The sequence below is a fragment of the Xenopus laevis genome, chromosome 9_10S, assembly GCF_017654675.1.
Source record: "Xenopus laevis strain J_2021 chromosome 9_10S, Xenopus_laevis_v10.1, whole genome shotgun sequence".
NCBI classification, from domain to species: domain Eukaryota; kingdom Metazoa; phylum Chordata; class Amphibia; order Anura; family Pipidae; genus Xenopus; species Xenopus laevis.
In genome coordinates, this window is record NC_054388.1 from 78470147 (window position 1) to 78488054 (window position 17908).

At 38.9% G+C, this 17908-nt stretch overlaps 1 protein-coding gene across 2 annotated transcripts; it reads left to right on the forward strand.

Annotated features, from left to right (window-relative positions):
• Positions 1-9213: 9213 nt before the first annotated feature.
• Positions 9214-12876, forward strand: c2orf69.S (chromosome 2 open reading frame 69 S homeolog). Of its 2 annotated transcripts, XM_041578391.1 has the most exons (3): positions 9536-9672; positions 10116-10198; positions 11070-12876. In XM_041578391.1, exons 2-3 carry the CDS (start codon positions 10187-10189, stop codon positions 11886-11888), a joined length of 831 nt encoding a protein of 276 aa, XP_041434325.1. In that variant the 5' UTR covers positions 9536-9672; positions 10116-10186; the 3' UTR covers positions 11889-12876. The 2 variants fall into 2 exon arrangements, with proteins under 2 accessions (XP_018094483.1, XP_041434325.1); XM_018238994.2 differs by lacking the exon at positions 10116-10198 and having other exon boundaries at positions 9214-9672.
• The last annotated feature ends 5032 nt before the right edge of the window (positions 12877-17908 follow it).

The window sequence follows — 17908 nt, forward strand, 5'->3', positions numbered from 1 at the left end:
ATTATAGAAAGGCCGTCTCCCATAGACTCCATCATAATCAAATAATCCAAATTCTTAAAAATGATTTCCTTTTTCTCTGTAATAATAAAACAGTAGCTTGTACTTGACCCAAACTAAGATATAATAAATCCGTATTGGAAGCAGAACCCGCCTATAGCGTTTATTTAACCTTTACGTGATTTTCTAGTAGACTTGAGGTATGAAGATCAAAATTATGAAAAGATCCATTATCCAGAAAGCCCCAGGTCCCAAGCATTCTGCATAACAGGTACCATACCTGTACTATTCTATGCACTTTTGCAATTTACATGCATTTTTTTTAATTCCAAGATATTAAGGGATAGTGTACATGTATTGACTTATTTATCAAAAAAAATCAAATTTGTAAGGTTTAGAGATTTTTTTCTACTTCAATTAGACACAAAATTAAAAAACCTCAAATGTTTGCCTATTTATTAAAAATCGGAATATAAAAAACTTGATTGAATACAATTATGGAAAAAAAACTCAAATACATCGAATTTGTGAGTTTGCTAGTTCAAAAAATCTCAAAAACCTCAGATTTAAAAAATGGCCTAAATTTTGCCTAGGACAACTACCACTGACTTCTACGTGAATTCGCAAATTTTTAGATGCCGAAGTTTTACTTTGAGTTTTTCGAATTGTTTGTGGTTATTAAATATAACAGTAAATTTTCTGCATGACTTCTAAGTGAATTCGAAAGTTTTTAGATGCTAAAGTTTTACTTTGAATTTTTCGAGTTGTTTGTGCTTAATAAACATAACAGTCAAGTTTTTGAATACGTAATTCAGATTTGTGAGTTTTTGTGCCAAACAATTTGAATTATGACAAAAATTTTAATTGAACATTGATAAATCAATCCTGTACTATTACTATAATTGAATTTTGTTTCAACAGCACCACCTGGCAGGAGGAGGGGGTCATTCTTCTATTATACAGAGCGCTGATAAGGCCCCATCTAGGATACACAGTACAGTTTTGGTCTCTAGTGCTCTAGGACATTATTGAATATGAGGGAAGCTATGAGGAAATACTGGCCAAATTGGGGTTGTTCACACTGAAGAAGAGGAGCTTGAGGGGCGATATTATAACTATGTATGAATATATAAGGGGATCATATACTATCTCTGATGCTTTATCTACCAGTAGGTCCTTCCAGCTGACACGTAGTCACCCATTCCGATTAGAAGAAAGAAGGTTTTGGCTAAATATTCGGAAGTGAGAGCCGTGGAATTCTCTCCCTGAATTCTCAGCTGATACATTGGATAGCCTTATGAAGGGATTGGATGGCTTTTTAGCAAGGGAGGGAATATAGGGTTATGGAAAATAGCTAAAGTTGATCCAGCCAGGGACTGGTCCAATAGCCACCTTGGAGTCAGGAAGGAATTTTTTCCCCTTCTGAGGCAAATTGGAGAGGCTTCAAACGGGAGTTTTTGCCTTTCGCTGGATCAACTAGCAGTTATACAGGTTATATATAGACTTAAAAGACCAGTAACATAAAAAAAAAATAGAAAAAAAAAATGTGTTTCTTTGTAACGAAAAAAAACTTTTAACTTTTAAATCGTAAAGCTTTTATTAAGAAATTATTACCAATTCTCTGTGTGCGCTCCTCTTTAGAAACGGCGACAGGGCTATGATCCATCGCGCTGCGCTTGATTTCTCCTTCCTGGCTATCTCCTATAGAAGGCAGGGAGGAGAAATCGAGCGGCACACAATGGATCATCGCCCTGTCACCATTTCCGAAAAGGAGCGCATGCAGAGAACCGGTAAGTGATTTCTTAATAAAAGCTTTGCGATTTAAAAGTTAAAACTGTCTCGGTGGGTTTTTTTTGTTACAAAGAAAACATTTTTAAAAAACATTTTTTATGTGACTGGTCCTTTAAATGGTTGAACTTGATGGACGTGTTGTCTTTTTTCAACCTAACTTATGTTACCGGCTGGTCTGATTTTCTTATGGTTAGGAAAGATGTGAGAAAACTACCTAGTGGTCAGAATGGTGGACATCTGACCAGTAGGTGGCACTGTTACACAAAATGCATTCATTAAATCGTAGATGTATCCCTTAATATCTTGGAATTTAAAAAAACAACAAAAAAATGATTGTAAATTGCAAAAGTGCTTAGAGTAACGCTCTCATTAATTTTACATTTACTTATTTTAAAGGTTTACTTATGATTTATGCACAAGATTTCCTTGAGCCTGTCAGAGTTTCACTCGGTGCCTTAAGTTTACTAAAAATAAGCCCAATAAGTTGTTTTGCCTCCCATAATCATTAATAATTTTTCAGTGTTGATCAAGTACAAGGTACTGTTTTATTATTATTTCTTAACACATAATACTACTAGAATGTCTGTGTTTTGTGCATGGGGGTGCAGTAAAGTATGGTGGGGGCTCCATGCACCCACTTGGCCACACCATATTCTATCCAGTCCAACTGCTGACAAGCCCAAACCTCACCCCTTTAATGTAAGCCCAGGCTCCCCATTTTTGACTAGGCCCTGTTGCTACCTCCCAGCCCTGGGTTATTGTATGGCCCATAGAACTACTGCACTTGTATCATGGGAGAACAATGTTATCTAAATGCTGGATGTTCAGAAGTGTTGTATTTGGATGCACTTTACCTGCAATTACAATACAAATTCTATTTCCTGAGAGGTGAATAATACTGATAAAGAAAAAGGTATAATTAAATCAATTTTGTTAGTGAGTAAGGGCTCCCTGAGTCAACTTGAATGTATACTAATATACATTATAACTATTTATACTAATATAACTATTTTACTGCTACACATTCCAAACAACACATTAACAGACGATGAACAAAACAATAAAAAGGACATAATTAATAAAATCTATACAATTACATTCAAAATTACGTGCTCAATGTTAATAGAAACAGAAGAGCTTACCATACAATTGTGTTTGTAACACAGACACAGATTTAAGGGTTTTAAGTGATGGCATTCCAAAGGTTAAGGCATTGGCCCATAAGTCAAAAATGATAGCCGCTCCAGACTCACCCCTTGTGGGTTTTCTTACTCCACTCAGTTCCACTCCAGTACCAGGTGCTCAGCCACCAACGCCCCAGCTGTGCCTTATTGATATAAAAACAAATAGGCGGCACTCCGGATAAAATTAATAAGGAGAATTTATTCCAACAGTAGATGGATCCACATGGCCATTTCTCCCTATTCCTTTTATCCGGAGTGCCGCCTATCTGTTTTTATATCTATTGGCCCATAAGTGCCAAGATTAAATCTTATGCAGTGCTAGTACTCTAAGAGGCAGGTTTTCAGGTTCAATTTGAAGAGGCCCATGGATGGTTCTTTTAACAGGATTCAAGGCGGGAATTCTATAAGTAAGGGGTATTAAGGAAGTCAAGCTGTTGGTGAGAGGACAGCACCAGAGACAGGTACCTTGAAGTAATGTATCTCTCTCCCTCTTGCAGGAGTTGAAGCTATAAAATCAAGCAATTTGAGGGACAATGGCTTAAGGATAAGCACTGACAGGTAAGCATAATGTAGGCAATAAACAGGAGCAAATCTAGTCATATGACTGCTAAGTTCAGTCAATAAGCAATTTTCCTGGGCATTAGACTAGTGATATGTGTTTTGTGAGTTGTAGAGCACCAGAATGACTGCTTTATATTTGGTTATAGCAAACAAAGCTGATGCCATGAGAAACACTTTTCTTAATGTTGGTAGAAATGATGGCTAAATATCTAGAGGGGACATATTTATTGCCCAAACACAAATCAAAGGAGGTAGTAATGTACCAAAAGTAAGAGGTGTTGATAACCCCGGCATACCACCAAGTAACCCAAAACTAAATATCGCATATAATGGGTTTGCACACTCTAAATAATATACAAGCAAAAGGTGGTAAAGTAAATTTCTTTTTATATATAGATAGATTCTATCCCCTTGACAAAGGCTAGTGGGCCAAACGTTGGGGTATTCTCATCCTTTAGCAAAGTATATCCGTCCATTGTGGTTTGTTTTTTTTCTTTAGCTTTGAAATTGGTGGTACAGGTATCGGACCTGTTATCCAGAATGCTCGGGACCAGGGGTATTCTGGTTAAGGGATCTTTCTGTAATTTGGATCTTCATACCTTTTAGTCTTCAAGAAAATAATAAAACAATAAATAAACCCAATGGGCTGGTTTTGCCTCCAATAAGGATTCATTATATATTAGTTGGGATCAAGTACAAGGTCTAGTCATAGAGGCGGGGCAGGCAATTACTTTCACTTACCATTCAGCACTTTCTAGATGTCACTGCACTCTTCACAGTCCCCTCTTTTTTTACCATTTAATTGTGTAGAAAGTGCATGGGGATGGACATTAGGTCCACCATTCTGGTGCACAAACAAGATTCTGACATGATGTCCACAAAAAGGCCTGCTTGCTATAATTATGAATTCCCAGACCGAAGGAATCACTATTCAAATAATTTATATAGTGCAATTAAAGTTTATTTTGCTTGACCAACGTGATAAAATAGGATTTGTAATAATTTTTTCAGATGACAGGTCCCCGTTAAATCTCCTTGTGTGCCATTGCCCTAATAGTAAAAGTTAAAGGAGTTTGTTTGCTTAGCAGTATTCCTGTGTTGCTATTTGAGTGTGCACCAGGGCCAGCCTGTAAGGTGTCTGATCTGAGCTGCTCTGTTACAATATATAGAAGACTGCATTGGACTGACCATCTTTCATCAACAAAATAAAAATTGCTCCAGGACACGCAATGTTGCCCACTGAACTATTCTGTGGCACTTTAGTGTCATGGTCCCACTGAAAAAAACTGAATTTAATAAAAATTTCAGTCCATCAGCAAACAATGCAGTCACTTTAGTGTGGTGGCCCCACTGAAAAACTGAATTAAATGATACTTTCCCCAAGTGCATCACCAAACACTTGTGGCTAAATCTGTCATGCAGAACTGAGGGGGATGGGGTTACCCATCTCTTCCATGATCGGCACTTGTGAATTCCAATCTGGAGCCATTTACCCTACGGCTGGCCCTGATAGGAGTTTATTCTTGCCCATGTGGATTTAATAGCATTGTGTGGAAGAAAATTGACCATGATACTGTATGATTTCTTACTTTACTGTACCTGCTGTAAACAGAAGCACAGATTAAGAGTTTAGGTCCAATGGATAAAGATTTCTCTTCCCTTAGCATGTACAAGTCTAGAGAAAAATCCATGCCGAGAAAAGTAGGGAGAGATAAAACAGTGTTGAAGGTCAGTGTGAACCCACACACCACTCCTTAGTTGACAGGGTAAGTAGCACAGGTTATTAATATATCGATATATCTAACTTCTGCTCAAAAATTAGTCTGCCTTACCTATATGCCCCAGTGAAGGAACTCCATTGCCTATCACTTACTTCTGTTGGGGTGGACACAGGACCTTTGCCTCATACTTACTAGACAATCTCAGATGTTTTGGATTTAAGTCTCATTGTCATCCAAAAGTTGCCTTCCAGGCCATAGTGGGCTTCAGGTGTACCAGCAATGAGGCACATGGACTCTGGGTGCCATAACAAGAAATCTGGCTCTGAAAAAGGTAGAGGTACTTTGGATCTTAAAATAATTTTATTATCAATTTAAGAGTTGGTCTCTTACAACAGACTATGGAATATTATTCTTAAAACAATATATTTGTGACAAATGTTATTTACTTAAAACACATAGTTAAGAAACAAATATCTAATTTTTTCAAGAAATGTTTACATATGCCCACAGCTTTCTATTATTTTAAACTGCTATATATCTAACAGCAATTTTGAAAACTAAGTAGAAACAGAGAATATCGTTAATAGACTTCGATATACAAGTATGTTGTTGCACCACCACAGACAAATAAGCTGCTTATACATAGTGAATGGGAATTAGTACAATTAAAAAAATTGGTAAAAAACTAAAAATGAAGAGCCTAAGGCATTTTCTAGCAAATATTCTTTATATTGTTTCTTTATGTGCTAAATGAGAGTATCCCATTTGTGAGTGATGAGGCAATGATTCTGTCAATCTGGCTCCTATAAAAACTTATGGGCAATACAAAAGTTCAAGACAATAGCTCTTTCAAAACACTGAGGAAGCAAATCATTATTTCCTAGTCAGCATGGTTTAAAAGAAGGGGATGGGGGGGATAATGGGTTAGAGACAAAGAGACAAGTTTTTAATACATTTCAGTATTATAAGCATGCCACAAAAACATAATACAGACAAACATTGTTGGGGCTAAAACTAAGATAAGCACTAATACGCTCATAGTTTCTGTGGTTTTGGAAATATCTGCAAAAGACCCAAGAAAATAATTTGTGGAGTCTACTAGGCATGTTAACATTCCATTTAGGTTTCACAGTCCAAACCAGTTTCATAATCCAAATTTCATGACAACTGACAAAAGAACTGTCCAATTCAGATCTATCAAGTACAAAGATTATTTTTGCTTGTTTTTTTATAGTTCTACATAGTGTGGGTAGAAATTAACACACACTATCAAAACAGTATCATTAAACTAAAAAGGGATTATTCTCGCTAGAAAACCGAAAAGGATACATACATTTTTTTCTTTTTGCCCGAGGCACTTGATTTCCTCTCCTCTTGTACAGCAGGATGCAATATGGAACATGAATTACAAGAAACCATGGACACTTCATCTTAAAGAGTGTAAGTTAAACAGTAGAGATAAACTATATCACCAAAACAGACAGAATATAAGTAAAACAAAAGCATCCAGAGATCCAGAATGTACAGTGTTTAGCTGTCAAAAGATCTGTAACAGAACAGTAAAATGTTGGAGACTTGTTTGGTGCTTTTTACAATAAACTGAAAGTCTCCCACAAATCCTAATTTCAGTGGGTTTCCTACATCCTACATGACCAACATTACATTTCAACAAATGTATGTTGCTTCCTGTTGCCAACAACTAATATAACACACAGGGATGTACAACTCCTTCTGTTGTTTTGTTGTTTCATGGTAATTATATAGTGCTGACACATTTTTGCAGCACTTAACAGAGATTTTACATCATTCACATCAATAGGCATCATACAGTGGTTAAACCAGTAGAGTTCATTTATGATGCAAGTGCAAACTGAAAAATTCAAGCACAAATAATTAAAAAAAAAAAAATCAAAATACAACCTTTTCCCTAAATTTCCAGTGTAATATTAGGAACATGTGAAGTTTTGCATATTAAAACTTGTGTGTGATGCACCAATATGGAAGCAAAGCAACATCCATTTTCGTAATTTGCCTGGAAGTTGGGCACTCAGAATTTCCACAATATTTGTGATAATGTTGCATGCAGGAAGTGGCACAATTCTAACACTGGCATTAGAATCCAAATCATCTTGCCACAAGTCAGTTGTGGTTGTGACAAAACTGCTTAGGCAACCTGGAATTACTTGCAAGTTTAAGTTGATGGTAATCAACTGTTCCCATGCATCAGTGGGTGCATTAATGCATAATACATCAGAGAATACAGGATTGTCTGTAGACACTAGAGAAGTTGATATGGGAGGTCAAGAGGAATTGACGACTTTGAAAATCATGAGAAGGATTTTGAAAGAGTTCAACTGCAAAAAGGAATTGAGAGTATACAACAGACTGAAGAAGGGTGAGAGGTTTGGGAAGGCCAGATAAAGTACTTAATAAGCTATAGGATGAGATGGTCCTTGAAACAAGGTGAACATTGTGTAGAAAAAAAATAACAGGTTTTAACTGTGACGTCAAATATTTCTAGGTTAATGAGCATACAATTAACAATAATAAATGGTCTGTATATATTTAGATGTTAGCTTAAATGAAAGGATAAATTTACTGTAAAAAAATGCAAAACAGCAAGCAGGCACAAAAAAATAATAAAACGAAAACGTAGGATGAGCAGAAGATTATTCTTTCAATGTCTCATTAGTGAACTACAGTGACATCTAGAGTTGCCATTTGAGCATTACCGAACATTGGTTGTACATGCACTTCGCATGGAAAAGGTATATATGGTAAGATAATGTTTCCAACACAGGAATTTTTTGATAAATTGTATAATAGAAATGCTGGGAAGCCTTCGGGACTCCTCAGATTGAGCCTTAATATAACAGTTGCTAACTATACTTAAAATTAACTTACCATTTTTGTCATACAATGCAGGTCTTGCAATTTTCTCTACAACATTCCTTTTCCTGGCCTCTGAAATGTTTAAAAGAGAAGCGGCAACGCAGACCGAACTTGCTGGATGCCATTGCACTTTGTTAAACAGACAAGTATATTATTTTTAATTGCTTAATATTATGATTAGAAAATATTTTATGGAGAGAATCACCTGAATCTGCACACTTGGTAACTTTGACTTAAAGGGGTGGTTCACATTTGAGATAACTTAGTATGATGTAGAGAGTGATATTCTGAGACAATTGCTAGGGTGCAAATTCCCCTAGCAACCATGCACTGATTTGAATAAGAGACTGGACTATGAATAGGAGAGGAGCTGAATAGAAAGATCAGGAATATCAAGTAGCAATAGCAATACATTTGTAGCCTTACAGAGCATTTGCTTTTTAGAAGGGAGTCAGCGACGCCCATTTGAAAGCTGCAAAGAGTCAGAAGAAAAAGGCAAATAACTATAAAACTTTAAAAAATAAATAATGAAAACAAATTGAAAAGTTGCTTAGCATTGGCCGTTCTATAATATACTAAAAGTTGCCTTACAGGTGACCCACCTCTTATAGAGCTTTCTCATTGCCTGATTAGGCTTTCACTATGGATAATGGCATATAGGGCCATTCCAACTGTTATATCCTCACAGTGATTAATAGCTCTGTGGCCTATAAATCACCCCCATTCATGGCAATTTCCTACAAGCAGCACTTGCAGGGAATGAGATTTTGCTGGAAAATGTGCCAATCAGTTTCACAGTTGCAAGGGCTGCAAAACCTCATGCAGGAAATCCCATACAAAAGAATGGTGGGAGGTTAAACATTCTAATGCAACAATAATTCATGTATAACTTGACAACAACCCCGGCATCTGCTGGCAGGCGTCTAAGCAAGATGGGCTACAATTACTGCAATAATGACGTATACATTGTCTTGATGCAAAATGTTGCTGTGCAGAATACTGCCCCCCTGCGCTTCTTATCCCACAAGGCCCCCAAGAATCCTTTCATCACGTGAATCAGTCTCTCTTCCCCTGCCGACTGACAGACTGGCTCACGTGACTCTCCCCTACGTCTGACATTGCTCAGTCACAACACTGGCACGCGCCGACCCTGTACTCGCCTCTGTTTCCGGTCTTCTCTTTTTCCCACTTCCAGACCCAGGGAATTGCCCACGTGGGGCGGTGATGTCACGTGATTGACAGGGGAAAGTCCATTTTGCAAGGCATAGGAACTGGGCACTAGCTTTGGCCCCATGCACCAAGTGCCTCGAGCGTTGCGATCTGGCCGCAAGCTGCTGCGTCAAACAGTGGCCGGGGTCATTATCATGTGCGCTGGATTTTCCTCAGTGCCCAGCTCTTCAGCCATCTACAGGTTGTCCGCCGTGCCCGGGTGCGAGGCTACCAAGTGCAATGACGTTGTGCTGTGCCGGGCTCGGGAGAGCTGCCAGAAACCCCAGCATGTGCTTTATTTCCCAGGGGACGTGCAGGTGAGGTGGAGACTGGTGTGTAGTGTAGTTACAGAGCTTTGCTCTGCAAGGGGGTGTTCAAACCTGTAGTTCAGCAACTGGGAGAGTGCATGCTGAATGGGGGATTCTGGGAACTGTAGTTCAGCAACAGATCTGCAAGTGTTTCAAAAGGCTGGGCACCTTATCTACCACCAGGCAGGAACCTGCAACCTAAGCTAAATGCCTTACACTCCCTCTGGCTATATTGTCCAGTCTGAGCTGGAAAGTGTGGCCAAGCTAGATCTGGATTAGAATTCAAACCAGGCCCTGCCATGTCAAGTACACAGAGGCTCAAACAGCACCTTGGCCTTCAATACCAGCCACTAGTGATGTGCGGACAGGCCCAATACCCCTGGGTTCGGACCGACCTAGAAATCTAGGTTTTCAAATGCCGGTTTTCCGACTTCCTGGTTTGTCTTTTATAGACGCTGCACCTGCTTGCCCTGCCCCTTTTGTGATGTCATCAGCGGGTCTATGAAAGCAACCTGTAATTCAGATGCGGGCTAAGGTAGGGTCGGGAAAATCTCGACATGCACATCACTACCAGCCACATATTGATTCCAAATCCTGCATGGCTAATTAGCAGTTAATATAGATGCATGCTGCAGACAAACAGGCCCCAATTTGTGGAGAGGCCACCAACGCCCGGGCCTAGGGCGGCAGGATTTTAGGGGGCGGCATACTGCCCAACCACACCCATATTGGTTCAAAAACACTGGGGATCCGCAGGGGATACAATAGTTTTTTACATTTCCTGTGCTCCAATTACCATTGCGCACAGGAATGAAAATTTGAGCGAATAAAAGGGAGGAGAGGGGGTGACGAACGACAGCAGGTTTAGGGGTGTCCGCTATGTAAATCCGGCTCTGCAGACAAAACTGATGATATGCAGCATGCATATAAGATAATTGGTAATTACTAGCCATGCATGGTGTGAATTCAATATGTGGCTGGTATCAAAGGGCTAAGGTGGCAATCCTACCCAAAAGGCCAAATACATAGTGACTGTCTATGGTATCTTACTGGAGGCATTTGCCAGAATCTACAGATTGCCAGTCTGGACCTGGGTCATAGTAGAATGATAATTTGGGTGTCCAATCCAAGCAATGGAACAATACACAAGTGGCCATACACCTGTAATGCCTGTTGTCTTCACTTTGTTAGGGGAACATATTACAGTGGCATCTTTGAAATCGTAATCATTACAAATAATGCTCTTCTTTTGTGCCTAGCACACATCCACGCATCCCATAATGATTATACCTCTACCTGTGTGGTAGTTTTGTCAATAAAACTTTTATATTTTTGTCCCCTTTCATACCCTCCGGCAGAAACAATGAAGCATAATCTAACAAGCTGCCAATGTATTTTGCTTTCAGAATTATCGTGATGTGATGGCAAGCCATTCAGAAAATTTCCGATGGAAACGGTGGAGTCTAGAAGATGTTGCTGACATGCTTTCCCAGCGCTTTCCCAATAGTTACATCTGGATCATTAAATCATCACGAATGCACTTGCACAAATTCAGCTGCTATGACAACTTTGTGGAGAGCAACATGTTTGGAGCTCCGAAGCACAGCACTGAGCTGGGAGCATTTAAGCAACTTCAGGCACTGCTAACAAATGCTTTTAGTGCAGCACAGAAGATTCTAGTATCACATAATAACAAATACAGTGTAGACAGAGACTATGATCTGTCTAAATTTGATATATGTACTACATACACTACAAATGGTTGTCCTTCCAAAAAAGACAATTTAATTCATCCTACAATGAATCTAGGTATTCCTTCCTTAAAGGATTCATTGTCCATTACAGTGATTGGATTCAGTAAAGGGTGTGTTGTATTAAATCAACTACTTTATGAACTGCAAGAAGCCATCAAAGATAAGGATATTCAGTCTTTTATTGCTAACATCAAGGCCATGTACTGGCTTGATGGGGGCCATTCTGGTGGCTGTGACACTTGGATTACATATCCTGATCTCCTAAAAACCTTTGCCCAGACAGGCATTGCAGTGCACACACATGTAACGCCGTACCAAGTTAGGGATGTTATGCGTTCCTGGATTGGGGAGGAGCACAGAAAATTTGTGCAGCTCTTGAAGCAATATAATGTAAAGCTTGATAACCGGCTGCATTTTTCTTATGAAATGCCTTCCCTAGATAATCATTTTCGAGTTCATGAAGTGTTCTGAAGTTATCACACACCTGCCTGTGGCACTAACTACAGTGAACTAGTGGCTCACATCACATGAGATAAAGGACAATACATCATTTTCTATGCAAATTTCATTTCAAGCAACAAGAGCCTCATTCCTTGCATTAGTATGATCATAAAGCTAGGCTGACCCTGCATGCAGTATTAGCAGTTTCTTCCATCAGTTTGCTGCATTGTAATATTTACACTTTATTAATATACTTGGTTAATAAGCTATGCATCAATTTGTGTCCAGAAGACTTGGTTTTGTAGTGAATTCTGTTCACATTCTGTGGTTAATGTAGCAGGTTTTGGGAACATGTTAGTGTTTATTCTGTGGACCTTGTCCTATGTGTTTTGTTTTCAATGTTAATAACTACATGCGTTCCTTAAATTAATTCTGTAGTCACACAATTCTGTTAGTGTTATCACAATTCATAACAAAAATAATTATTTTTTTATCTTGATCATTCCAGAGTGTACATCTTAAGTCTTAGCGGGGCAGATGGTGGCTGTTATACAGGGCTGCCATCAGAAATCATGGTGCCCTGCAGAACAAATTTTTCTGTCCCTGCCCCAGACTCCACACACCCCAAACCACAGTAAAACATGCAAAAAAAAAAACAATTAGTTATCAGCGCCCCCATAAAACTTTAAAAAAAAATAAAAAAAATCTTCAATTGTGGCCAGGGCCCCCCTTACAATTTCAAAAACAATTAGTGGTCAGGGTCCCCCCCTCATAAAACTTAAAAAAAAAAAAAGCTTCATTGGTGGCCAGGACCCTCCTACAAGTTAAAAAACCATTGGTGGCCAGGGTCCCCCTTACAAGTTCAAAAACAATTAGTGGTCATGGCCCCCCCCTCAAAAAACTTGAAAAAAAAAAAAGCTTCAATGGTGGCCAGGGCCCCCCTACAAGTTGAAAAACCCATTGGTGGCCAGGGTCCCCCTTATAAGTTCAAAAAACAATTAACGGTCAGCCCCCCCCCCATAATGCTTAAAAAAAAGCTTCACTGGTGGCCAGGGCCCCCTACGAGTTAAGAAAAAAAACCATAAGTGGCCAGCTACCCTTCAAGTTAAAAAAAAAAGAAACATTGGTGGCTAATACCCTCCCTTACAAGTTTAAAAAAACATAGGTGGTCAGGGGCCCCATAGAAAATTGGTGGCCAAGTCCCCCCCCCTTACAAGCTATGGCTAGGGTCCATTGGTGGCCAGGGGTTTAATTAAAAAAAAAAACCATTGGTGTTCAGTGGAACTTACCTAAGGTTCTTCCTTGTCCTCATGATGGCAAATTCTTCGGTTTTGTTCTTCAGCATTCAGCTCCTTTCAGGGTTTGGGTCTTTCTGCGACTTTGGGTATTTCTGCCGCTTCAGGCCTTTGCACACTAGTAAGTGGGGCCCAGCTTTATCTGAGAGTGCAGCACAGCCAGGCCCCCCTTTCACCTTCGATTTTGCCAAGCCCGGGACAACTGCCCCCAATGTGCCCCCCTGATGGCGGCCCTGCTGTCATATATACTATACATTCTCATACAGTCTGTAGATGTGGGCACAACTGTAATACAGCTTGAATTAAATTTAGTCTTTGTAACTAGTTTGGTTACATTTACAAGGCAATGTCAGCAAAATAACACTTGTATTTATGCCTGAAACCAGTTTATAATCTTTCATTAGGGATGTTTATTTTAATTTTACCACTTTCATAACTAAAAAAATTCCACTGAATGGAATGTAATCTTTTTGACCCAGTTAGTACATTAGACTCCCCTATGGTATACTGCCAGGATTGTTCACCAGTGCTTTTTTTTTTTTTTTTTACAGCAGACTAATCCAGATTAGGATTACACACCTAATTGTAAATATTAAACAGTTGCACCCCACCAACCTGATCTGACAAGCAGCAGCACAACTGTGCCCAAGTGTATACAAGTATATACTATGTGTGAGGCCTTAATTAGATTCTCAAAATCTGTCATGTCTAGAAAGTTCATTTGTAATGTTTGTGTGAAGCTTTACCAGCAGGGCTGGAAAGTTTGTATGATTTTTAAAAAATCCCTATGATAAAAATAAAATATTACTTTGTTGTAGGGATGCACTGAATCCAGGATTCGGTTCGGCCTTTTTCAGCAAGATTCGGAAGAATCCTTCTGCCCGGCCAAACCTAATCATAATTTGCATATGCAAATTAGGGGCAGGGAGGGAAATTGTGTTACTTTTTGTCACAAAACACGGAAGAAAGAAATGTTTTCCCCTTCCCACCCCTCATTTGCACGTTCGGTATTCAGCCAAATCTTTTGTGAAGGGTTCAGCCGAATCTTGCGTGAAGGATTCAGGGGTTCGATGGAATCCAAAATAGTGAATTCGGTGCATCCCTACTTTGTTGAATGTACTTCCTCTGTTATAAGAACGACATGTACCCACCCACTCTCTTGAGCACTGTATACATACTTCCCTGCTCAGGTTTATCACTCATGTCACTATTAAAGATACATCTGAGCAGAGAAGGCTTCACAGGTTGCCTCTTGCATGCTGGTTTGTTGGCTGCTGCCCCAGGAAGCACAGGGAATATCTCCCTGTTATAAAACAAAAACTGCAGCTATAATGATATTTAAAAATAAATTAAAAAGCAGTGCAGTTTCATATAGTTTTATGGGTGGGTATATGTCCCCTTTTAAGGTGGAAATCTACAACTGATACCTTACTGCCATCTAACATGCTTTCACTTTGGTAGCTATATTTCAGTAACACTTAAAAAAGGTATAGGTTGTAGATGCCCAACAACAAAATGATGCACTAATGATAAAATACTGACATAGTCTTGTATGGATTTGGATACTGTAACATTTAGATCAAGGTAACAGTCCGAATAAAATAAATGATAAAATCAGGGTTGTATTGTATTGCCTTTTATCAAAAATAGATCTTTTTTGTAGATCTCTTTCAGTTGATTACAAAATGCAGTTACCTTTATTGCTCTACTGTCAACCGATTACATTGTTAAATGTAATATTACCTAATATGGAGTTGGGCCATTCTAGTTTGCTTGTCTTGGACTATGCTTATGAGCAGGTACATACACTCCTTTCCATGCAGCAGCAGCAGCCTTCATATAGAAGTGGCCTTACAAAGATAAAAAATTATGAAATGTGTTATTGGATTGGGGTGGCAATATTTTGGCCATGTCTCTGCAGTGACTAAAAAAACACTTATTTTATCACCTCATTTTTTAGTATTGATTTGGAAAAGAATGTATGGCTACAAGGGTTTCCAAATGATTGAGGCATTTAGTTATTCCAGCAGAAAGGAGTAGCTATGGGAATAGGAGCTGTAAGTAACATATTCCAAGTGAAAACTACATTAAAGTCCAATGAAATTTGAGGAACCTAAGTTTATATGGTTCATGGAAGATATAAATTTGATAATAGCAGATTAGTAGTCAGCACAACTGCAACTCACTTCTTTGGCTGGGTGCACGTCCTCCAGTGGCCACCTTCCACTGGCAATATTAGCGAAGAAAATTAGTCCAGCACCCACTGTTTCATGAATAAAACGGCCTTTATTGGACCAAGGGCATTACAGCAACGTTTCAGACCAACTGGTCTTTTATCAAGCTAACCAACATGTGATTCAATAGTGCTATTTATACACTCACACACCATCTAGTGGTCATTAGTGACAATTAATATATAGAGAAAATGGACTAATCATTAAATCATCATTTTGCATATAACAATATGTCATTATAGCAGTATACAAAATCAGTGCCAAATATAAATAAGAAGACGACCAAATGTGAAAAATATCTGTAAGACATAAAAGATAATACAAAAAATATAAACAACAGTATTAAAACAGATAAAAGTATCAATAAAATCATCGGAAGATAGGACTCAGATCATACTCTTTGTTTAGGCCCCCAGGTTCCAGAGTTTCCAATTTTCTGATCCAATAGGCCTCTTTATACAACAGCTCCTTTAGCCTATCTCCTCCCCGACGCTTAGGTTCAATAGTTTCCATAATCTGAAATTTTAACTGATTAACTCTATGAGCATGCTCAATAAAGTGACCAGCCACTGCTTGATCTTTCTTCCCCGTCCTAATTGCAGATTTATGCTCACGTATCCGTTCACGGACCGTTCTCTTGGTTTGTCCCACGTATGCTAGTCCGCATGGACATTTAATAACATATACTGCATACGTGGAGCTGCAAGAATAACGACCTCTTATTTTTATGGGGTTACCCCTTCTGGGGTGAAAAACATTTTCCCCTGTTTGCACATTTGAGCAACAATTGCAGTTAAGGCAGGGATAAGAACCAACTTTCCCCCTAATTTCCATATTTTTATGTTTACTATTACTTCCAATATCTGAATGTACTAGCATTGAGCCAAGTGACCTCCCTTTCTTATACGCTATAACTGGGGGTCTGTCAAATGCCGTTACTTGGGGTAAGTTATCTTTGACTAGTGGCCAGTGTCGTCTTAGAATATTTGCAACCTGTTTACTCAGGGTGTTATATTCTGTTACAAATGTGACATGATTTTCCCTGTGCTTCTCTTTCCCTTTTAGCATCTCTGTTCTTTCCTGATTCTTTATTTCTTCTAGTTGACTATTTAGAAGGCTATCTGGATATTCCCTCTCACGAAATTTGTTACACATTTCCGACAATCTTTTCTCTGCTTTCTCACTAGAGGTTACTATTCGCTTTACTCTACTTAATTGAGATTTAGGCAGTGCTCTCTTAAGTTGTGGTGGGTGGAAGGACCGATAGTGTAGTAACAAATTTCGATCCGTGGGTTTAACATATAAATCCGTCATTAAGCACCCATCTTGTTTGTACACCCTAGTGTCCAAAAATGGGATCTCCTCCAGATGAGCATTTAGGGAAAATTTTATGAAGGGTAGGGAACTGTTTATTTCCTGAACAAACCTCTCAAGGGTCCAATATGGCCCCGCCCACAGCGCAAACACGTCATCTATATAGCGTATCCATTTTTTACAGTGTGTTTTAAACAGTTCGTTATCATATATAAATTTTATTTCAAATTGATTCATGAAAATGTTTGCGTATGCGGGGGCCACATTGGACCCCATTGCCGTGCCCCTTATTTGCATATAGAAGTCATTCTCAAATTGGAAATAATTATTGTGCAAGAGTAATTCCAAACATTGTAGAGCAAATTTTTTTTGGGAACCATCCATGGAGTCATCTTTTAGCAGCTCAGATGCGACAGCCTCCACACCCCCATCGTGTGGGATGGAGGTGTAGAGGCTCTCCACATCAAGAGTCACCAACCAGACCCCTTCGATATCCTGTGAAACGCTTGTTAGTATAATCAAAAAATCACTGGTATCTCTAATGTATGACTGATGAGCCACTACATATGGTCTGATGACTTTGTCAACAAAAATTGCAATAGGGGAGAGAATTGAATCCACACAGGATACAATAGGTCTACCTGGGGGATGTTCTAAGTTTTTGTGAATCTTGGGGAGGACATAGAATACTGGAGTGAGAGGACTATGTTGCTGTAGGAACGCTGCCAATTTCCCATCAATTATTTTTATTTCCAACGCTTCACTGAGCAATACTTTGATTTTTTGTTCGATTTCAGTTGTAGGATTTTTATTTAATTTGCGATACGTTGTATCGTCACTAAGTTGGCGTAGTACCTCAGCAACATAGTCCTCCCTGTCCAGCAACACCAGTGCCCCTCCCTTATCAGCCGCCTTAATCACGATTTCCGGTGAATCTACTAGATTTATCAGTGCCCGGTATTCATCTTTATTCAGGTTATTCGGTAATAGGTGAATATCCCCCTTCCGATACTTTTCCTCCAGTTGATGCACTTCCCTGGAAACATGCTTGATATACATTTCTACAAAAATGTTATCACTCTTGGGCATAAATGTACTGGGGGGTTTAAGATCTAAAGAATCCCCACAGAAAGTATTAACAGGATTCAATAACTCCCCACTCTTGACATTGCTGAACTGCACCTTTAAACGTAATGTTCTATATAAC

Coding starts and splice junctions, on each gene's coding strand:
- c2orf69.S (XM_018238994.2), top strand. CDS start 9,439: ATGCACCAAGTGCCTCGAGCGTTGCGATCTGGCCGCAAGCTGCTGCGT. Junction 9,673..11,069: donor ATTTCCCAGGGGACGTGCAG/GTGAGGTGGAGA, acceptor TTTTGCTTTCAG/AATTATCGTGATGTGATGGC.